General features: G+C 39.4%; 1 protein-coding gene across 1 annotated transcript in view; it reads left to right on the forward strand.

Annotated features, from left to right (window-relative positions):
• Nucleotides 1-178: 178 nt before the first annotated feature.
• Nucleotides 179-24,123, forward strand: part of LOC137256107 (cation-dependent mannose-6-phosphate receptor-like) — a 30,383-nt gene continuing 6,438 nt past the window's right edge. Inside the window, exons 1-5 of the mRNA XM_067793805.1 lie at nt 179-382; nt 11,658-11,739; nt 15,083-15,207; nt 16,109-16,187; nt 22,772-22,857. Coding sequence (XP_067649906.1) covers nt 207-382; nt 11,658-11,739; nt 15,083-15,207; nt 16,109-16,187; nt 22,772-22,857 — 548 coding nt within the window. The 5' untranslated portion in view covers nt 179-206. The remainder of the gene's footprint in view (nt 383-11,657; nt 11,740-15,082; nt 15,208-16,108; nt 16,188-22,771; nt 22,858-24,123) is intronic.

Genomic DNA, 24,123 nt, shown 5'->3' on the forward strand with positions numbered 1-24,123 from the left:
TTTAGATGTTGTAACTGAATTAAGAGCAGATATTTAATTTGTTCATAAATTTCCTTTCCTGAACAGCAACGTTGTTGAACGTTTGCGATGATGGTATGAATCAGTGTTGTGACCAGACAACCACCTTTTCCACTGTTTCCTCATACTCATATTTCAGCCAATGAAGAGCAAGTGTGGTATTCACTGCAGAGACGTAAACATAGACCATGGAACCGGTGACGGTGGCTCGAGCATTAGGAATGATTCTCCATTCATATTTCGTGTTGTGTATAATGTCAGTATTATCTGCTGCTGATGAGTGTGTCAAGGTTGACTCATGTACGTGCAAGACATCAAAACATACTATAAACCTGCACCCGTTATCAGCAGATCCAGGCCCAAGGTAAGGATGTAGGACACACGATCACGTGCTTGAAACTTGTCACGAGACCCGTGGCTTGAGGTTGCAGACGACTATTCTGATAGCTTACGGAAATCAGTAAACCTTACTTATTAGCAACCTCTTCAACAGTAACATCAGCATTCTACAACCGGAAACAATTTTTGACGAAACATAGTTGTGTTACTTATGTAACGAAAAACGGGTATATCATGTGTGAGGCCTAGCCGAGAGCCGCGATGCGGTGCTCTCGGCTAGTGTGAGGCCCTGTTTGGGTTCTGAAAACCATTATATTTTCACTAATTTCAGTTGTACGTGTAGAAGCCTCAGTCAAGTTAGTGGTGACTGACCCCACCCTAAGATTCACCAGCGCTAGGTGGACCAAGGTCTCATGGTTATAATTGTATAAAGTCTTTCTACTCTTTCTCTCTAAATAACTGAAGCTGGACACATATTTCAGTCTTGTTATCAAAGAAACTTAACTGTCATTCCCTAACACATGATCTGAGCTACAGCTGCATGGTGTTAAAAAGCTTATTAGTTCTGTCTCTTTAGGGAAAATTGCTTTTTGTGAGGAATTTTTGTTTTTATCACAACATAACATAACTCAAGTTTCTTTTCATTATTCAGCATTGTTAGGAATATTTGATATGTACTGGTTACAGAACAGTTATTGCCATATTTTTAGGGATATTTACAAAATTAAAAAGAAAGTTAAATTAATGAAACTGAATTAATTATGGAGCTTAATTCACTGCAGTCGATCATGGTTATCCCCTCGGCATTTAATGCGGGGGGATATAGTCGATGCTTCGTCTGTCTTTCTATTCGTCTGTCATCATTTTGTTTCTGAAGCATAACTCAAAAACAATTCAATATTTTTAGACCAAAATTGGTAGACATAATAAACTGAACTTATTGTTGTGCCCTTTGCTATTTACAGATTTGTGGCATTTTTATTTTTACTCCCCTGGCATGTAATGCCGGGAATATAGTTGACGCCTCATCTGCCCTTCTTCAGTCGGTCCGTCCGTACTCATTTTGTTTCCGGAACATAACTCAGAAAACGCTCTGTATTTTTAGACCAAACTTGATAGATATAATACTCTCAACCTATAGTTGTGTCTTTTGCTATTTACAGCGTTTTGGCATTTTTGTTTCTTGTTTTTCCATGGAACATTGGTGGGGTGGGCTTCGTTTCTGGAGCAGAATTAAAAAACTGTTCAATATTTTTCTGCAAAACTTAGTAGATATATCAATGAGAACCTGAAGTGGTGCCTTTTGCTATGTACAGGTTTTTCTGATCGATTTTTTTCTCGGTTTCTATGGAAACGTTTCAGATATAGTCTCAAAAGTGAGAGGTGTGTTTCGTTTCCGGAGCACATCTCAAAAACTTTGTAATATCTGTCAGCAAAAGTTGTTAGATATGTGTGGCAGATCCCAAAGTGGTGCCTTTTGCTATGTACAGGTTTTTGTGATTTATTATTTTCACGGTTTTGAAAGGAAACGTTTTGGACTTAGTCCCAAAATGGAGGGATGGGCTTCGTTTCCTGAGCAGAACTCAAAAAACATTCAATATTTTTCTGCAAAACGTGTTACATACATCAGTCAGAACCTACAGTAGTGCCTTTTGGTACTTACAGGTTTTTTGTGATATATTATTAAGTGAGAGGTGTGTTTCTTTTCTGGAGCACATCTAAAAAAGTTACTATTTTGTCTGTCAGCAACATTTGGTAGATATATGTGGCTGACCCCAACATGGTGCCTTTTGCTATTTACAGATATTTGTGATTTATAATTTTCTGGGTTTCCATTAAAATGTTTTGTACTTAGTCTTAAATTGGAGGGATGGGCTGCGTTTCCGGAGCAGAACTCAAAAACTTCCAAATATCTTACTGCAAAACTTGGCAGATATGTAGAGGAGACCCTAAAGTGGTGCCTTTTGCTATTTACAGCATTTTGTGATTTATCATTTTCCCAGTTTCAATGGAAACGATTCTGACTTAGTCTCAAAATGGAGGGATGGGCTTTGTTTCCAGAGCACAACTCGAAAATTATTCAATATCTTACCAGTCTAAGTAAACTTATCCTCAGTACTTTTCGTTACACTCCACCACTGAGTCTAACAAAACCTTATGGGAGGTTGTGTCAGGTAACCTTTGAGATTGACCAATCAGAACACAGCTTACCAAATCGCGAAAGTGCTAATTCGCACATCCCTTATGAACTTTTTGTACCCGAACTATTCAGAATGCTATTTAGCGTACGATCGCTTCCGGATGATGCACACGGCGTACGTGCTGCCATGACAACGGTGAGTAAACAGTCTCTGAAAATAGTGTTTTGACAATATTCAAGGATGTTAATTTGCGGAAATATTAGCTAATGGTAACAAAGTCAACAGAAACCCCAAAGCCTATATACTGCAGGCCAATTAACTGTGTTATATGCAGATTTTTGTTTGTAGAGAGATCTGTGTCGGTGACCTGAATATTTTGAAAGGCCCTCCGATCCCTAAATAGTAGCCGTTGTCTGATTGGTTAAATCTATTTAACCGTCTTGCATTTGATTGGACCGTTGTTGGTTGCTCAAAGGTTACCTGACGCGACCTTCTACTAGGTTTGTTAGACTCAGTGGTGGAGTGTAACGAAATACACTGAGACGAAGTTTACTTAGACTGATATCTTACAGCAAAACCTGGCAGATATTTGAGACAGACCACAAAGTGGTGCCTTTTGCTATTTACAATGTTTTGGTATTTATATTTTTCCTGGTTTCCATGGAAACAATTCTGACTTAGTCTCAAAATGGAGATATAGGCTTCGTTTCCAGAGCACAACTGGAAAACCATTTCATATCTTTCAACAGATCTTGGCACATATATGAGACAGATCTTAAAGTGGTGCCTTTTGCTGTTTACAGATATATGGCATTTATATTTTTCATGACTTCCATGGAAACGATTCAAACGTAATCTAAGAAAACATCAAGCAACTGTTAGATGATTTGTCCTTCCTAATATGTTGGGGCCAGGGGGATATGTCATCTTCTGATGACTCTTGTTTTGTTTTTCCATGGAATGTTTTGGTCTTAGTTTAATGGGAGGGGTGGGCTTCATTTCTGGCCATAACTCAAAAACCATTGAATATTTTTCTGCTAAACTTTGTAGGTATATCACATTATCAGTGAGAACCTTAAGTGGTGCCTTTTGCTGTCTACAGGTTTTTGTGGTTTATTATTTTTGGGGTTTCCATGGACTTAGTCTCAAAAGTGCGAGGTGTGTTTCGTTTCTGGAGCACAACTCAAAACTTCTTAATATATGTCAGCAAAAGTTGGTAGATATGTGTGGCAGACCCCAAAGTAGTGACTTTTGCTATGTACAGTTTTTTGTAATTCATCATTTTCTGGGTTTACATGGAAACTATTCAGACTTTGTCTCAAAATGGAGGGATGGGCATCGTTTCCGGAGCAAAACTCGAAAACTTCTTAATATCTTTCATCAAAACTTGACAGATGTGTGAGGTAGACCCTAAAGTGGTGCCTTTTACTATTAACTGATTTTAATGATTTATCATTTTCTTGCTTCCCATGAAAACGATTCGTACTGAGTTTTGAAAGGGAGGGAAGGGCCTCGTTTCCAGAGCACAACTTGAAAACTACTTGATATGGTGGGGTGGGCTTCATTTCCAGAGCAGAACTAAAATATATTCAGTATTTTTCTGGTAGATATATCAGTCTGAACCTAAGGCGGTGGCTTTTGCTATTTACAGGTTTTTATGATGTATTAGTTTGTCGGTTTCCATGGAAATGTTTCGGGCTTAGTCTCAAAATGGAGGGATGGGCTTCATTTCCGGAGCACAACTTGAAAAACCATTTCATATCTTTCAACAGATCTTGGCAGATATATGAGACAGATCTTGAAGTGGTGCTTTTTGCTGTTTACAGATACCTGGCTTTTATATTTTTCATTATTTCTATGGAATAAATTCAAACTTCGTCTTAAAAAACATCAAGTAACTGTCAGATGATTGTCCTTTTGAATATGTTGGGGCTATGTTGTCTTCTTGTTTTTCATGGTTTCCATGAAAACGATTCTTACTAAGTCTCAACAGGGAGATCTGTCGCAAAATTTTTAGAGTAATATCCATATGATCTAATTTTTAAATCTCTTGCCTCTAAATTTGTTTATTTATCATGTTTATGTCGAACATTTCCAAAATCCAGGTAGTTTTACTGCTTTCACAATGGCAGCATGACCGCTGTCTCAGTGTCAACACAACTGACCCAGAAAGCTGATTGATTGACTGGCTTGTCGCGTAAACAATATGACTTGTATGGACAATACCTTTGTCTTTTGGACAATAAAATATGTGTAAAATACCCACTGTAACCTGTATGTGGCCGTACAACTCAGAAACACACATGCACACAAAGTATGTCCAGTGTGAGTGTATTTGTGCTCAACTCAACTGTGTCTCTGTTAATTAAATCTGACCTACCTTTATTATGCAGCCCCACAAACTTTAAAAACATGTCATAATACTCTTTTATGTAATTTTACGTGATCAGGGTTAAAGTTACGCTAACCTAATCCTAACGTCTTCACAAGAAGTTGTGGTGCTGTATCAAATTCAATATCCCATGCTTGGTGTAAGAACTGAGGAAAATGGGATGAGGAGTCATCTCTGAGTTAACTTCTGCTAATAGGCAACGTCTGGCCTAGTGTGAGTAGTCACCTTGGGTTATCAGGCTGTTCTGTCAACTGATCTAAGTGCTGACACATTAAGAAACTGGTGTTTAAGTTTGGGAGGTAAAGGGGCACTGGTGCGGTGCGATTAATGTTTCTCGCCAGCGGTATAATAACGAAACCAAGCTGCAAGCTGCTCAGCACCTGCTGCCTTGATCATGACAGATACGAGGACTGGGCAACTGTCCACATCGGTGGGGCACGGGGAGTAAGCTGGCTAAAGCGCCAGGCTAGTGATCCAGTGAGGTTGAGGTGTCCGCATCGACCCCCATTGTGACCTGCTGTTAAAACCATGGGTCAAGTTTGTATGCAGATTATTTCCGTGTTGTCACAACCCCTAGTGTACAGTACACAACCCTGTGCACTTAAAAAATACCACAAATCTGTTAGTATATGACCAGATGGTGGCCACATGAATATGTGCAAACACTTAGTTGTGGGTACAGCAACGTGCAGTAAACTTGGACAAAGTACTGCGACAGTGTCCTAGTCCACCCAGCTGTGAATGGGTACCTCGATAAGATACAGCTGCAAATTGCGTCTAGAGGCTGCAAGAGTTACATACTCCCCAGGGAGTTGAGACCGAGACCAGGGCTGTTGATATTGACCAGTGATCAAGGGAAATATATGAGCAAACACTAATTGCCTGGATATGTGCGTGATGTAAATATCCTGTAACATATATGAATTCACGCTGACACCAAGAGCATTCTTTTCTCTGGATGGCATGTTGTTGCAATGTACAACAAGTCAAAACTCATCAGTTGCCTTGAGGAAATGGGAAAAAGCCATACGATCAGTGATCCAGAAACAGCCCCTCAACTTACCCAAATTGACTCTACAGTGCTTATGATTGCTGTAGTTGATGGTATGGTTCTTCTTCAGAAGATGACACAGTTACCTTCAGCAGTGGAGACGGTAAGGGATTTAAGCTGGTGCTTCAATAACCGACTGATGAGCCTTACAAGAAAATTTGACGAAGTTTTTCTTGTGTTTGATACCTATAGACCTGATTCACTTAAATGGGCAACAAGAGAAAAGAGATGTCATGGCAAGGATCCAGTCCAGTACCAAATAACTGATGGAACAAGAATCAAGCACATCACATTCAAACGATTCTTATCTCATGACCAAACTAAGAATGATCTTGCAGAGTACCTTGCAACAAAGACCATTGAGTACAACAAGGATTCATCAAAGGTCTTCATCACTGCAGCATCGGGTAACACAAGAAGTAACCGCAGCATCAACTTTGAGTCAAACAACCATGAAGAGGCTGACACACTCATGATCTACCAAGCCATGTGTTCATCTCAGCGAAACCCATGTGACTCCGAACTTGTTTTCTTCTCTCCTGATACTGACGTCCTCGTGCTAATCATAGCAAATTATGATCACCTGCCAGTAAAGACATCTGTCTGCATGGCATCAGGTGAAGTACAAATAGAGCCTATATGGAAATCACTTGGGGCTGAAAAAGCCAAGGCTCTACCAGCCTTCCATGCTTTTTCTGGAGCTGATAATACAGGTAGATTTTCTCGCGTTGGGAAGACAACTTGGTTCAAGACATTTGTAACAGCCACCAGAGACACCTTTGAAGCTTTACAGCAGCTATCTTGTAGGGAAGATCTTGCTGAGGAAACATTTTCAACATTAGCTAGATTTGTATGTGCTGTGTATTGTCCAAAATCAATCACCCTGAATGAAATTCCTGAACTCAGGTGGTACCTCTTTTGCAAACACATGGCTGAAAGTGATAGGCTCCCTCCAACAACTGGTGCCTTGAGACAGCACATTCACAGGGTTCAGATGCAGGCATGGGTATGGGCTCAAGCTCATGTTACCAAACAAGTCTTCTTGGACCCAGTGAGATATGGGTATTACAGGGATAAGGATGTTCAGCTTAGACCAGTCACCACAGATGTTCTTCCAGCTCCACAGGCTATTCTTGAGATGGTTCGATGCCAGTGCAAGACAGACTGTTCAACTCAGCGGTGTACATGCAAATCAAAGGACTTACTATGTACTGAACTTTGTCAGTGCAGTAATCAGTGTGAGAATGAAGAGTCTCAAGTTGAGGAAACAATTCCTGATGATAACTTTGATGAACTGTTGTAAATATGTATTATGATGAGTGTTCCTGAATGATCTCTCATTTGGGGACATTGTGGATACTAGTATATAATTACATGATTAATGACAACTTTTCGATTGGAGATATGATGACATGTCTGAAATGGAAATCATGATGACATTGATGACTAGCTGTAAACAGTGTTGTGTATTTGGTGCTGACACTGTCTACAACATCTGAGGATAGACATTAACCTATCAATACTGTGACACTGTGGACATTCATGTTCTGATCTTCAACCTGTTGCGACGATTGCACAACTGATCAAGTTAGTAATTTAATTGGTTATCATAACATTCATAATATTCTTGTTTAAGTATATATACACGTATATACAAGTATCTGTGAGTTCAGTGCATAGATATATATCATAAATAGTTGATATGAAATATATAATGTTCAAATGTTGTATATAATAACACATTTCCACTTCATGTATACACAGTAATAGTAGCCTTGATACTTGGTTGTATACAAGTAACCATTAACAGCATACAAATTTCAAATATATAGTGAAAATAGATGCACAATAGCAGTTAAAAGTGAAAAAAAGGTGGCACATTGCTGAATTTGGCAGCCATTTTGAAATCCAAGATGGCCGCCAATGGGATTGTGTGAAAATTTGGAAACATTGATTTTCACATTAAGTGTAGTGAGTGGTTTATGAATATGCATAATTTTGCTAATCTCCATTTTTTTTGAACGATGGACTTATAGCACATTGGCAGAATTTCTTCACTCTGTCGTTTTTTGAAAAAATCCCTGGTATTCCTTTTCTGGTTGTAATAAGTATTCCAGCAGTGTAGTTTATTTCCTTTTCTAATGCCTCGATGGTATTGTGATTGATCCAATTTGATCCTATTTCTGTTTTTACCTCGACATTTATCCATATGATGTCTACAGACACATAGCAAGCCATTTGTTTTGTGAATGTCCGATAGATTGCAAAGCTTTATATTTTTATAGCACTGAGGTTTTGCCCTCTTTCATAGCACAAATCTTATGATTTTTGGTAGCTGTGTACCTATTACCTCTGATACCAAAAACACTCATTTGATATATTTGAATCCATGAAAATTAATAACGACGACTTTGCCTTTGGTAGAAAAATCTGAAAAATTTCTGAGTTTAAACATGATTTATCCATGCAAATTTTGGTGGCAGATGTGCTATCTTGGGTAAGCAATGAGAAAAACATGAAACAGTGTATCGCTTTTTGCATATTAGGCTATTGAAGGACACATGACATAGAGCAGGATTATTTACCAGCTGCAGGTGAATGGCATTTTGTGGATATTGATTGATGCATTCCTGAACAAGGTAATAGCCTGACGTTGTTTCAGTTACTTTAGTCACTTTTTAACTTGATGTTTTCATTTTATTTCATTTGTTTTCATAATGATGAAGTAAAATGACTTCATCTTTGTTAATTAGTCTATATATACTTAAACTGTCAATTGTGTATATAGATGGCGCAGCAGAGGTCATGAACCTGTCATAAATTCTAGGATATCATCCGGGTACTCATTGGAGAAAAACAATAATGAAAGGAACAACCAGTCCACAGAAATTGCTCTGCTCTAATGCCCCTTGAAGATCACTTCAGGCCAAGGTTACTTTATGGTTCACCTGGTTCACACTGACTATAAAAAGCCAGAAATTTCGACGGTAAACCTTGAAAAGTGTTTAATTGCCAGTGTTGTGCCATAAACACCCTAAAAAGGCCCAACATTTGTCACGCATGATTTTACAGGAAACAAAACTGTATACAGTCTTTGTCCAACGCAGAAAACCTGAATTTAGAAACTTCCGCCTTCTTTGAGCGAGCGAGCGAGTTTAGTTTTATGTCACACTCAGCAATATTCCAGCTATATGGCAGCGGTCTATAAATAATCGAGTCTGGACCAGACAATCCAGTGATCAACAACATGAGCATCGATCTGCGCAATTGGGAACCGATGACATGTGTCAACCAAGTCAGCGAGCCTGACCACCCGATCCCGTTAGTCGCTTCTTGTGACAGGCATAGTCGCCTTTTTATGGCAAGCATGGGTTGCTGAAAGCCTATTCAACCCCGGGACCTTCACGGGTCGCGCGCTCTTCTTTGAAGCTATGCTACTTGACCCTTAATTCACTTAATCTAAAGTTATAATTTGCAGTTGTTTAAAACTACTTAGTTTAATGCTTGCCAGTTAGCTGCTCAATCACAGTTGATGTCTTGATAAAAGTTCCAAACTGAAGTTGACATGTCCATGACACCATCTCATGACACCGCGAGTCGTGATGACTCCTAAATTTTTATGCCTAGAGCAAACACTATAATAAAAAGAAAACATTGCAGTGACAGTAGGTTTTTTAATTAACCTCTGTCGAGAGGCGAAACTTTCCAAGTGCAACCATTGTAGATGAGAGTTATTTCCCTTTGGTGGTCCCACATTTGACCAAACTTGTGTGTATTCAACTACTTGTGGGTCAGATGTGTTTTACAGTTCCTTAAAAAATGAATAAACTCAATATATTATTGACCCCCGCCTTGCTTCCAAGAGTGAAATTTTTATGTTATGAGCAATTTCATGTAAAATCCTAATGACCATCAATAAAATACATATCTACTACCAGTGAAAAGTAATTTTGATTTTGTAAGTTGCTGAAAACAAATAGCATTCATCCTCAGAAAAGGCGCCGTCATTTTTGAAAATCGTGAAGTCTGTTAGAATTATTGAGATTATGGTTTGTTTTCATCAAGTTAAAAAAATCAAAACTACTTTTTACGAGTAGTTAAATATGTATTTGAATCATAGCCAAAAGGATTTTGCATGACAACTTGTAACAAAGTATCTTCCACGGAAGCAAGTGGGGGTTGAAGTGACATTAATATTGCAACATCAAGGTAGAAAATCAAAATTACTTTCTACTAGTAGTTAAATATGTATTTGAATCATGACCAAAAGGATTTTGCATGACACAACCTGTAACATAACATAAGCAAGGTGGGGGTCGAAGTGAAAATACTGCGCTTGCTCAATTTACTTGGTTTGTAATGTTCACTCACCAGTATGTAGACACTTGTCAATATACGTCTTTATATTCGGTCTCATAATCCTAATTACTTTATATTCATACTTGTGTGCATTTTGAAACTTAATAAAAAGAAACAATGTGCGAATGTATAACAGGAATGTATTGTCTAGACATTTTATAGTTTGCCTGTATGAATCATAATTTGCATGCACGCCCTAGTGTATGTCGTCTGTATCATTACACTTAACGACGAAAACAATGATTCTGTTGAAAGCTACAACAACTTTATAAAAACAAAATGCAAACATTAAAATTACAATATTAAATTTAAAGGTGCAGACTGTTACCTTGTTCAAGGAATATATCCATCTATATCCACAAAATTGAGTGATATATACTTCATCCGCAGATTTCCCAGGTGATGTGTCTCAACAGTCTAATATACGAAGACGTGATGTATCATTTCAGGTTTTTCTCAACTAATTGCCCAATGTGTGTCATTCTTTTAAAAAAAGTAATTTAGTTCTCCGATAATGAGCAATCAATCAGTGTATTGGCGGTTAATCCTTTGAAAGAAGGGTGTTGTTTTTACGTAGCCACAGACACAACAGAGAGTATTCAGTACAGATTGGTAAATGTACATACATAAACACTACCTTTTGACAAATCCCCATTGACAAATCTGCATAAAAGTAATTAATCAATCATCATGTTAACGGTTAATCCTTTGATCAATCCAGACACAAGAAATGCCAAATGGGGACCTTTGTCGGGTAGTCTAAGTGACGTCACCACTAATAAAAGCTGTAATAAATTCAATAACTGAGCATCAAGTGAATGATGACAGTTAAGGTGTAGGTTTATACCACCTAACGTATTAAAACCTATTGACACCAAGCGATTTTGACAGAATTGTCTGTCAAAACAAGGGTTGTAACTCAGAAAAACAGGAGACAAAACTAAATGATAGTAGACTGTGAGAACATATGGCATTCATTTTTCACCACAGCTGTTGCTATTTCAGGTTTGTACAAACCTGTAAGCGAAACAGTTTATCCCCTGAAATGTAGATGAATTCTGCATAGACCCTCATATCTATACCTACTATTACGTCACGGAGATGCGCCGCTCTGATTGGTTGAAATTTTGTTTGTGGCTGTGAATTGTGTACTGTTGTCAGAAAAGTCGATTTAAGGTAATTAAAGATGAGCAGTTTTAATGACGGGGTTTCATTTATAATGATGTCGATAAGTGATTTATGCATTTGCACCTCCAAGACTATATGTGATCTTTTTTAAATCATTGATTGGGTATTAAACAAATGTTGAAAGCCTTTGTAAAGGCCTTAGATTTGATGGCTGACAACAACTTTTCAGGTTCACAGCACTTGGTAAAAGCAATGACAAGTACTTCTACAATCCATGCAAAGATTTCACAGAAGGAACCGTATCTGGTGTGGTAAGTTGGCTGCAAGTTTTTGTTTTGCCTTTGTCATGTTTATGTTTGATACGGAAACAGTAGGGCTGGGACAATACACACTGTCACAATATATTATTTTTTTTATTATATCGCAAGATTTTACCTGCGATATGATGCGTATCATCATGTGTACACCTTGAAGGACTGACACAGTATTAAGATTTAAAATGATGTATTTCAAGGTATTTGTGTATACCATTATGCACTACTGTTGTAAGCAGGCAAGTAATCCTGTCATTCTTGCATATTTTTCTCTAAATAAGTACTTTAACATGCTTAAGATAATATTGTTTTGGAAAATTTTGTGTATCATTTTGTATTGATACACCATTCGCCAATACAATAGCTGTATGAAACTAAAATGTATTACAGTGAAGCGTCCCAGCTCTATGAATGAGAGATAAAGCTTTATCATGTTTAGTGTATACAGATGTGCCTTCCAGAGTTTCAGTGTTTTAGTTATTGAAAACAAATGTTACCCTGGTATTTAACTGAATGGGAATGAAGTTTACAGTTTGATGATTTCTGGGACCTCATCAATTGTGTTGACGTAAGTATGGATACTACATGGTCTTAGTTCGCGGTAAGTTTTATACGAGTACATGCAGATATAAAATTATAAATATCTTATCCAAATCTTTCGTGTGTGAAATTTTCATTACAATCCTATTTAAAAATTTATTGCTTGTTTTTAATGTGTTGCTGTTTTAAGTTACTTTCTAAAATTAAGTAGATCTGAATCTGTGCTTCCAAAACACACATGCAACATGCACACTGATAATCCCTCCCTCTCTCTCTTTCCCCTCCCCCCACCTCTTTCTCCTAACCCAACCTTCATAAGATAAGGACACTTTCTTGTGACTAATAAGGGAGGGCCCAGGGAAATTAACTCTGACCTTTGCTTTCTTCAGAGTTTTGCCTAGACTTATTTATCTAGTAGGCTCCAATGAATAAATTTTATGAGTCCTTTCAGATAACATGAAGGTCCTGTAAAGGATTAAAATAGTGTAGTGTGTAGTCAGATAATTTGTGGTCATGTGGACAGAAGTCAACACTGATGAGTGAACTTACAGACACAGATAACTACTTTACATGCTTTCATGTGTCTCTTGGGATGCAGTATTTTGGATTTTCTAGAAGTCCACTCTCTGCGTATGTGTGTTGTGGATGTACATTGTGCATCATGTAAAACTCTGTGTCATACATGTTTGTTCAAGGCTGCATGGTTTGCTCTCAACCACATAACCATAAATATTTATTCCTGGTACTGGCATACGACAAATATGATACATCACAATACTAAGATTTTAGTCACATGAATCACAATGACATATTGTCAAAGTGTTATGCATTTAAGCTGCGATACGATGTGAATCCTGTTGTAAGGGTGGTGATACTAGAATATTTAATTCTAACAGCAACACTAGAACACTATGAGATAAAAGCAAACCAAGTTTCTGTCTAATTCATCAAATTCAACTAGTACAATGTTCATTTTGAAACAATATAAATAATTGCTTACTTAGCGAATGTTACATACACGTGAGTGCTTAGTCTGAAACAGTTCTTGACACTGGTGTTTCTGAGGAGTAAACCGTTACTTCTGAAGTGAATCTAAGTCGACATATATTTCATCAAACACGAGTATGTTTTATTTCTAGATAGATACCACGATTCAGCAGTATTCCAAGTTAAACATTGATGTATCATGGTCCATTTGAAGTATCATATCGGGATACATGACAGCGTAAAATTTTGTATCGATTCACTTTATCAGCAGCCCATGGATTGGTGCTTCAATGAATGTTGATAAATTGTCACACCACAAGTAACATCATAACAGTTACGACTCCTTTCCCAACAAATGTATGTGCATGCTACGTTAAAAATAACCAAAGTCAGGTGAGCTGCAGAATCTTGTTGCTCTAGTTTTTGTTTAGAAATTTACACTAATTAATGCTATTTTCAAAATGCCGCTTTCTGAAAAAGCAATTCTGTTTCCTTACCTCTAAGAGTTTTGATGGCCTGAAATGCACTAGGTCACAACCTGTAAGGGAAATGTATGAAACTAATGTTTGAGAACAAACATGAAAATTAACACTATTGATGATTCGTTCAACAGTGATCAGCTTCTTAACTCTTCCTCTGGTTAGATATTTACGGAGGCACATAAATCTTTATGGAAACATTGCATCACGTGAATTTAGAATTTCCTCATCAATGAAGTTTGCCCTAATCTAACTCTCCAGTGTGTACCACTGTTGCTCAGACAGTCAAAGATGTCTTCCTCTGGTTCTTCAATCAAATGAGCTTCATACTAACTTTCTGTGTTAGATGGTCTCTCAAAAAGGAATATACTCAGGCCTACCATACAAACGGTGAAGGAATCATCAAAACTGAACTCTTATACACCAAAACAGAACTCATATGCACCAAAACAGAACAAAAATCACCAGAAACTGCCACAATATCTTCTAAAAACAAAACAAACCGCCTGTAATGGAAAACTAATTGTTTGGAATGGAAACAAAACTTGCGTATCGGTTATAACAGCAGCTGAGAACGGTCGCTGAGCGCACAAAATGGCAGTCACAGCATCCAGAAACGGCAACCATAGCATCCTGAAACAGCATAAGTATCATCAAAGATGGCAGTCAGGGGAGATGAACGGGCTGTAGTCCATAATTTTTTTCGTCACCATGAGTCTGATTTTGAAAAATTGATATTGGAATGTAGCACATCACCCCCCTATTGTATTAAGCTTCAAACCTATGTTCTGACTTCTCAGAGTCAGGCTTGCAATTCTGCACAGTTTGGTCCCCTGTTCGTCTGAAACTTACATGATTTTGTAAAGCAAACAAATCAGTATTTTCAAGTAGTTTTGTAATATGACTGGTGTTTCCAATCATGGAAATACCATTGTAATATAAACAAGATTGTTAGCAATATTGCGAAGTCGGCGTTAAACAACCAACAAAAACTACATTATAGTACATATGTGCTGTGATCTTAAGCTTGACCTTAATCCCGATTTCACTTCACCTATTACAAATGGATAAAGTATTTAGAATTTAAATGTGTATTTAACAGAAATCCTGTTACTGATGTTATCAAACGAATATTAAAATTTGAACAACAGGAATTCATTTTGTACTAAGCTAGTGTTATATTTTTTTGCCTACATGACTCTGGTTATGCCATTACAAGATGGATGTCTATTGTCTCAATGTGGATGACAGAACAGCAACCTTGAGTTGACTATTGTCCTCGACCCTAGCACTGTTAAGTGACCTGTCTTAATACTTTTTCTGTTTTGACACAGGTCATTCAAGAACAAGCCGGAGTTTACTATATCAATGGGGATGACAATACCGCCACCTTCAGTGGTGACCCTGAGCTTGGCACCTTGCTCCTGACCTATCAACACACTGATGGTTCGCTCATCAGGTGGGACATTTTAACATACACTCACACACATACAAATGCACTCGCACAAGCACACACCTTTATGAAACATCAGGTGAGGTTCCCCTCAAACCCTCATGATCGTGCCTTAGAAAATACAATATTGGAGAGATTGGTACTGAATTGTGCACACTGGTCCGTTAATGAGTATTACTAGCGTAACACATGGCATTACAAAAGTGGTCATAATGACATTTGTATATTTGGAGTCTGTCAGTCTGTTCCTGAATCTGTTTCAGATTAACAAGTTGTAACTTGTATATTAATAATCGAAGATAGGTCGCAGTGGCCAAACGATCACATTTTCTCATAGTTGAAAACAAACCATTTTGCAACAGCTGTCTTAGTGTTTGAGTCACTAAATGATGGAACATATTTTCGAAGTTGTTAGGGCCTGAAAACGTGTTTATTTCTTAGAAATTTTACTTTACTAACTAAAAAGTCATGAGTGAATATTTCTTTAAGACTCCAGGAAGTTCATGATATGTTAGTCATCACGTTAAAGTATCAAGTTGCATCATTTTATACGTATCTGCAATAACAACCTGGATAGGAAAATCTGAAAAATGATGCCAATAATCAATTTTTTCTGTGATTGTTCATTGGCAATGACAATGGGATATTTCAACCAGCTCCCAACACCTCCCTAATTGTTTTCAGTATTCTCTTTACTTCTGGTATCCAGTATGTTCTGTTAAAACAAGCTGTTTGAATATTATGTGTTTGTTCAATTATACTACGAAAAAAGTGTTAACAAAGACAACCTACAATGGGAACAATTTCATAACCTTTCATTACAGATTAACTATAGAACTCAGGTACTGGAGAATTTCCTTTGCATACCGTACTAGTTTGTAATGTGTCTGTATTCTTGTGTTTCCAGACATTCAAAAATCAGGTTATTGTGCAAGGCAAATACTGATGAACTGGTCTTTAACGAAGAAAATCCAAAAGTTAATTATGTAAGTATACATCACAAGAGTCTAGCAGATGGTCTTTGCTTTGATGTTGTTTAGTCCTAGTATTTAATGGAGCCATGCTTGACCCAGTCTTCCAAGTTATTACAGAGCTGCCTCCCTTCATAAGCACAACACAGTATGATAGAATTATATGTGATGGTACAAACACCAGGTTAGTGTGCTTACCCTAATGTTTGCTTTGTTTCTCTCACATGTTCGTATGCTGATATTGTGTGTACAAGTATGTTAATTATGTGTAGACAATTTATATGTTATTGATCTGAAACTATAATTCTCTGGGAATTTTTTTTTGTTAGACTAGCTGTTTGATATTCCAATCAGAATCAAGTGATTCTGTAATCGAAAGCATCTGGTAGTCCGGAAATGACAACTTACTTTGGTAGTTCACATGTTCTGGTTCATCTTCTGTTAATACAGTTTTTTATTTACCTTACCATAGGTCTATAGCAAATTACCTCAAGCTTCACTTAGTAGGAGATCTGACAGAGTTCAATTGCTATTCAATCTTGAATGGCTACCTCACAATCCACGACTGTCAGAATACGGAAGTATCTGGATCTCCCCACTGCGCATGCGCGCTGATTCCACGAAAAACTTCACTTTTACTTCAAGTGTCGTCTGATCTAGACGTGTTTGAGTTGCTCTACTTTTGTTTTTCAGAACTAATAAAGTTTCATCTTTCTACTTTTTACACTAATTCCTTTCAGGGGTTTTGTGCGTGGTATGTATATTTTTCAATGTTTGTGTCGATTTCTAACGTATATTTACGTTATTGTTCACTTGTCGGCTACCTCATACGAGGCACGTTAGCATGTCTCCTATTTCGTTGTTGCCTCCGTAATTTGTTACCAGTTCGGTTTCATTTGTTAATGCACTGCGTCTACTGATATTTTTGTCCGCGGTATCTAAGTTTTATATTACTTAGCGCGATATTTAGTGTATATTTCGCTGCTCTTTTTCAAGTGGCACCTATTTTACTTGTCTATTGCAAGCATGCTGTTGCACGGAGAGTGGAACATTCCATTACGTGGTAAGGGGTGTTTTTCTTCTACCCTTATTATCACACGGTTATCTCGATTTGTTACAGTTGTTGTGCATGACACATCTCTTTTGTGAGCTTTCAAAAGGCTTGAAGGCTGGCAAGGTCCCGTACCCGTACTGCTCGGACTGCTCCCTACTGCAGCATTATGCAGTGTGCTCGAGTCTGTCTATTCCAGAATTCTAGGCATACTTGGCATCAGTGAGGAGGAGGAAGTCACAGATCTCCTGCTTCCTCGTCTGGTTCGAGGTGTACTCCGGAGATTCAGTCTACATTGGAGATACCTGGAGCAGCGTCAGACACTGCTGCTCAAGTGGAGGCATCACTGAACCAGAATCATACCAATACCAACGCCTATGCCTATTCTTACGTCGATGCCTATACCTGCGCTGACGCCTATGCTTATGCCTGCGCTGATGCCTATGCCTATACCTATGCCTATGCCTATGCCTGTACCAATGCCTATGCCTGTACCGACGTCTATGCCTCTGCCGACGCCTCTGCCGACACCTATGCCTATACCGACGCTGACCCTTACCACCCAGCTGGGAAGTCGGGTGGATTTAGCGAGACCTCGCGCTACATTAGTGACACCAGGCGCATCTCTAAAACAGGCTGCACCTTCGATTTGGGCTCCCCTGGTAATCCCGGACGTTACAGGGACGACACAGAAGGAGCAGCGCATCCGTTTGCCGGCCCATCCCAAGCTACTGTCACTCCTAGCTTAGAGAAGTCAGCGCCAGGTTTGGGCGCACTAGCATTTGGAGCGCCATGGGGCGCTGTGACTGCGGCTAGTGATAGGATGAGAACAGGACGATTAGGCGTCAGGTCTTGATCCAGAAGTCCATGGAGTAGTTCATCCAGTTTTTTGTCGGTGCTGTCTGTAGACTTAACGTAACTTATCGAGTTCCAATTGGAACATCTGTTGTCACTATTCCTATGGCAAGGCAATGTGTTACATGACCTGTTAGGACATGTCCGGACAGTGCTGGCAATGATGACAGTCGTGCGCAGGATGGGGTTTTTTGGATGTGTGTTTATGGCAGGAAGTGTTTAAACAGTGTCTGATTAGAACTTTCTCCTCATAAGCCTTCTTCGGGAATGCCATTCCTGAGGTGTTCAAGGAACATGCTGTATTTATGAACACAGAGGTATCTTTGTCAGCATTTGAAGCCTTCTTATCTGCCTTACGTGATAAAATGGGAGTGCACGACAGAGGCAAGAGATGCCCCCCTCCCCTGTTCAAGACGTTGGGGGTGTTACCTGTCACGACTGGAACCTCCCGCCACCAACAGTGCCAGTTTTTCCTACGCTGGTAGGCGGGAGACTGGGCATCTTTTGGAGGAGCTGGTCCATCCTCGAAGATCCTTACAATGCAATTTGTCTACATCGGCTTAAGTGACGAAAGTTTTTTCGCGCACATTACTCATCTACACACGTGCTCGCCAAACAGCCTGGCTGCGGACAAGCCTAAATGTTAGCAAGGTCATCATCATGAACAAGATTTCACGATGATCAGTTACCTGCTACACCGGTGATGTCACATCTACAATCTGGTCTCCAGTACCAGCGGTTGTGGCGAAACTCAGACTCATGGCTAGAATCCGTCTGCTTTTGGTCATGCCCTGGTGGCCAGTGAGGACGTGGTTCCCAGAGTTATGCCGCCTCGCAGAAAGAGATCAGCTCTGACTTCCAGAGTGGGATCAGTTGCTGCGCCATCCCCACAGTCGGACACTGCAACCAGACCTGGCGCGATTGCATCTATGCGCCTGGACCATTTGCAAAGGACTTTGAGGTCAAGAGATGCTCATCTCAAGTGGCAAAGGTCATTGCCTGGGCACACAGAGCTTCCACTCGATCACTCTGTGATGACAAGTGGACTACTTTTGAGAAGTTCTGTGCCCAGAAGTCGCAAGACCCGTTGCTGGCGTCACCCCAATTCCTGGCGGAGTGTTTACATTACTTGCGGTGTTCAAGGAAGCTCAGACCCAGTACTATTGGGACCTACCTGTAAGCAATGAATTCAGCTTTAGCTGCCAGAGGAGATAGGAAGGTCTCAGAGATCCCCAAATTAGTCACTATGTTAAAGCGTTTAAGCTGGAGGACGAAAGGTTAAATTCTGACTGCCAGCGTGGGACCTGAACACCTGAGAGGTCGCCCTTACGAGCCGCTGGATAGGGCATCGTTTGACAATCTAACTAGGAAAACGGTGTTTCTGTTGGCATTAGCGACAGTGTCGAGAGTGAGCGAGATTCACGCGCTGGATGTGACCAGGATCCAATTTGAACAGGCCAGACCGTGCTGTACACTTGGGCCTCCTCTGGGATTTCCTGGCAAAGAACCAACTGACAGGTCAACCAGACAGATTCACCATCCTGCCCCTTATGCCCATTATCGGACCATAGGATTGGGAGGAGCAGTTGCTTTGTCCAGTTCGGGCTCTCAGGTTCGGTCTCTCAGTCCTCTCCTCATTGGGGATCTAGGAACAGTTCCTGCTTTATTCTACAACCGCTAAAGGGGAAGTCACCAGGAACACAATAGCCTTAGTTGAGGCAGACCATCCTGGTGGCTTGAGACGCACAGAATCTAGCTCACCCGTCGTCTAATAACCTGAATGTGCTTCGGACGTTAGTCTCGACTATGGCCCTATGCATTAACTGTACTGTTCCTGACATTATGGCTGGGTGCTTCTGGCGGTCCTCGACAGTTTTTGCAAGCCATTACTTGTGGGACTTAGCCATGGAAGATTTGGAGGGGCTGCAGTCTGTTGGACCACTAGTAGTTGCGTAGCAACTCACTCATCCGTCAAGGTATGATCTTACTTACCTTGGTCTATAGGGGTCTTGCACTTACATGAGATAAGATACCGTACCCCTCCGGTGGTTAGTACGTGACCTACTACTCTGATTCTGGTTCCAGTGACCTTCATGAGAGATCGTTTCGGCAGATCAGCATGCAGAGAGACCTATGGTAAGGTAAGTAAAAAATTTGTTAAAATATAAATATTTTGAATATTTAAATACTTACCTTACCACAGGACGTTCAGTACCTCCCAATGCTGGATGCTCCTCCCCACTATGGACTCTTTGGACTGTGAAGTTTTTCGTGGAGTGTGCGCGCATGCGCAGTGAGGAGATCAGATACTTTCGTATCCTGACAGTCGTCGATTGCGAGGTAGCCATTCAAGATTGAATAGCAATTCAGCTCCATCAGATCTCCTACTAAGCGAAGCTTGAGGTAATATGCTACAGACCTATGGTAAGGTAAGTATTTAAATATCTAAAATATTTAGATTTTAACATTTCTACTACCTGCTTCCAGAAACTATTGACGTGCATGCATTTGTGAGTGAGTGAATGAGTGAGTTTAGTTTTACGCTGCTTTATCAAAGCAGGGGACACCAGAAAATGGGCTTCTCACATTGTGCTCATGTGGGGAATTGAACCCGGGTCTTCGTAAGGTCTTCGTTGTGACGTGCGAACGCTTTAACCACGAGGCCGCCCCCTGCATTTGTGATAAAAAAGATCAGTAGCTCCATTTGCTACTTCACAAAAACAGCACATTTCTGTCCATTAAATTCAATGTAAAGAGTTCTTTTCTTGTGTATATTGCTCTTTGCAAAAATATATATTGACAATCACACAATTTACTGTCTTTAGTGCAATTTCTTGTTTGTGTATATACGTTTACAATTCATAACAGTATCAATATTTACTGTATTTTCCTGTCTTCAGTACAAATTTTTGTTTGTGTGTATACGTTTACAATTCATAAGAGTATTAATATTTATCCTGGCTTAATTGGTTTTCGATCGGATAACGATAAAACATTTTGTGAACGAAAAATAAATACAATCTTTTAATATTGTTCAGCCTACCTTCAGACAAGGTGAAGTTTATTTCATAAACTATTATATTTACATGCATATCACCATGCATATCACACATTTTCTATCGTTAAGCCGCCAATTCTATCGAAGCAATCTCAAAGTTTTGCCGGACGTGATGTCATATGTTTTCGATCCTTTCGTTGGCTGAATATTTTTAGCAATGTTGTGATAGTACGACATGCCCCATGTATCAAATACTCTCACTATACAGTCAAACATTTCAGATTGCAGAGATAATAAAGAATTTCCCTCTCTAATTTGCTCTAAAACAGTTTTAACTGTAGCTGGGAACAAAACACCTGCGTAAGTAGGTTTCCCATGTCATTTATCATGGTGTGTACCATATGAGATGGAAAGTCATAGGATTCCCCGTCCAGCTACCCCTTATCATAATTATCTAGAGCCTAATAATTACACTGCCGGTATCTGGCCTTTTTGCGTTGATAGCCTTCATGGGCCAAAATAATTTAAGCGACACTTGTATCTGCTTGAAAATCAATTTTGCAATTCTATTCCAATTTTACGTTGGCGAGCCATGAAAATAAATCTAGCAGCGTGGTCATATGACTAGTAACGTGATCTTGCAAGGTAGTATGTAAACCATGCAGGCAAAACATGAATGGCATCTTTGGAGTAAAGATTTAGGATTTTTATGCATTTGATTATGAGGTAGATATTGCATTCACGATTCCCTAGTTAAAATAAATCTTTCGTTGAATTTTTACTGTTGTTGACGCATAAGCTTTGATTCAGAGTATATTTATGTCCCACCAATATCGGGGATCGTGTTGTTGACATGCAGGATGCTTCTCATGGATTTTCCCGCATTATCGTGCTATATATGGGAATCATAATGGCCGATCGAAAACATATGGTGATCGGAAACGTATGATGCAGCGATACTGTCTTTTACTGTCTTTGCGTATATAAGTACAGCTCATAACAATATTAAGTGTGTGAGTGAGGTTAGTTTTATGCCGTACTCAGCAATATTCCAGTTATGTGGCGGCGGTCTGTAAATAATCAAGTCTGGACCAGACAATCCAGTGATCAACAACATGAGCATTGATATGCGCAATTGGGAACTGATGTCAACCAAGTCAGCGAGCCTGACCACCTGATCCCATTAGTTGCCTCTTACAACTTGCATAGTCGCCTTTTATGGCAAGCATGGGTTGCTGAAGACCTATTCTACCCTGGGACCTTCACGGGTCCATAACAGTATTAAACTCATTGTTCCATTTTAGCCAAGAATGAGGTTTATCAGTGATTTCGTTCAGGTTATAGTATACTCTACAACCTTTACATTCAGAGCAAGCTCATTAATGGTTTCAGTAATTTTAAGTTCAAACACGGCAGGGTGTTCATTGTTTTTCCATCTCCAATCCGGAGGAAGATTATCCAATAAACTTTCAAAATGAACAAACGTACCTTTAATGTTGTAGGTCTTCTTTGGGGATAGTTTCAGGTATTTAACCCACTCCATATATAGTGGAATAAGTGTAGTGTGACTGTGAGCAATCCATTATGGTGTCCTCCTTCTTTATATTACTATCTGCCCAGGGTTTAGTATTTCAAAGGAAGAAACGAACATGGAATATGCAGCATGTTGTAATGCCCCTTCTGTGTCATTTTCAGCACTTTACGTTGTACACACAACACTTGTGCTTTGGAGGGCAAGGACAGTCAGGGGGCCTCAGTACAGGATCTGTGCTTGTAATTATGTGAGTATGACCTGGCTGGTTAAATTTCAGTTTGTGTGACACTGCAGAATTTCTGCAATATGGACTGGCCTGTGAACATTTGAGTATATATCAGACACACCAGTGATTGATATCATGAGGAACAGTTCATGGAATCCAGATTCAATGACTCATAACTAAGTCTCTAGTCTGAACTGTTGATCATTTCACTTCTTTGAATACCATTTAGAAACCGGAATGATGATGAACAATTATTTATGCATAGACAACTTCTTTATTACAATAAAAGCGGATGGTCAGCCTCTATTGCTCTAAAGAAATTGTCTGTCCTTATTGAAAAGTTCTTCTGCTGATTATTTAGTCCCACAGCCATCATCATAGGCACATAGGTCAGATTTATTTTCAAAAACTGACTACTTTAGTAAATGTATCTTAAAGGCATCTTTCATACATGTATCAGGGCTGACGAGCGGTCGGAGGAAAATATGTATGTCTCAGTACAGTGCCACACCTATGTCACTATGTGCGTTCGTATATGTGAAAGAATTCTTAAATGATGTAATTCTTTGATGTAAATCAAAGTAGGTGACCTAGACAATCCTACTTGTGTTATTGCAGAAGCCTTGGTGGCTAAGTGGGTGATAACACTGGCTGTGTAATGATGGTGATTGACACCATCACTTTTACAGAGTGGGTTCTGTTCTCTGATGGGACTCACCACCCTCTAAAAGTACAAGAATCAGTACTGTTCTTATAACATATTGTTCCAGTATATCATCTTACATTTCATAATTTTGTGAAAGGTATTGCATACTGACTTCACAGGCTGCTGGATCTGGTTGGTTACACAGGTACCCTGGCCAGGTAGTGGTGTGTTGGTCTGGAATACTGATTGGTCACGCAGGTACCCTGCCAGGTTGTGGTGTGTCCGTCTGGCGTACTGGTTGGTTACACTATTACTGTGGCCTGGTACTGGTGTGCCAGTCTGGAATACTGATTGGTTACAGTAGTACTGTACCTTGGTATTGGTGTGCCAGTCTGGAATAATGAATGGTTACAGTGGGACCCTGGGCTGGTATTGGTGTACCAGTCTGGAGCACTGGTTGGTTACATTGGTTTACTTACGTTGTATTGGTCTGCTGGTCTGGGCTACTTGTTGGTTACACTGGTACCCTGGTCTGATATGTTGGTCGAGAATGTTTGTCAGGTATGCTGATTTGTACTGGTACTCTGCTCTCCTATGCTGGAGTGTATGTGTAGTATGCGGACTTATACAAATTTGAGTAC

The sequence above is a fragment of the Haliotis asinina genome, chromosome 11 (genome assembly GCF_037392515.1).
Source record: "Haliotis asinina isolate JCU_RB_2024 chromosome 11, JCU_Hal_asi_v2, whole genome shotgun sequence".
Taxonomy (NCBI): domain Eukaryota; kingdom Metazoa; phylum Mollusca; class Gastropoda; order Lepetellida; family Haliotidae; genus Haliotis; species Haliotis asinina.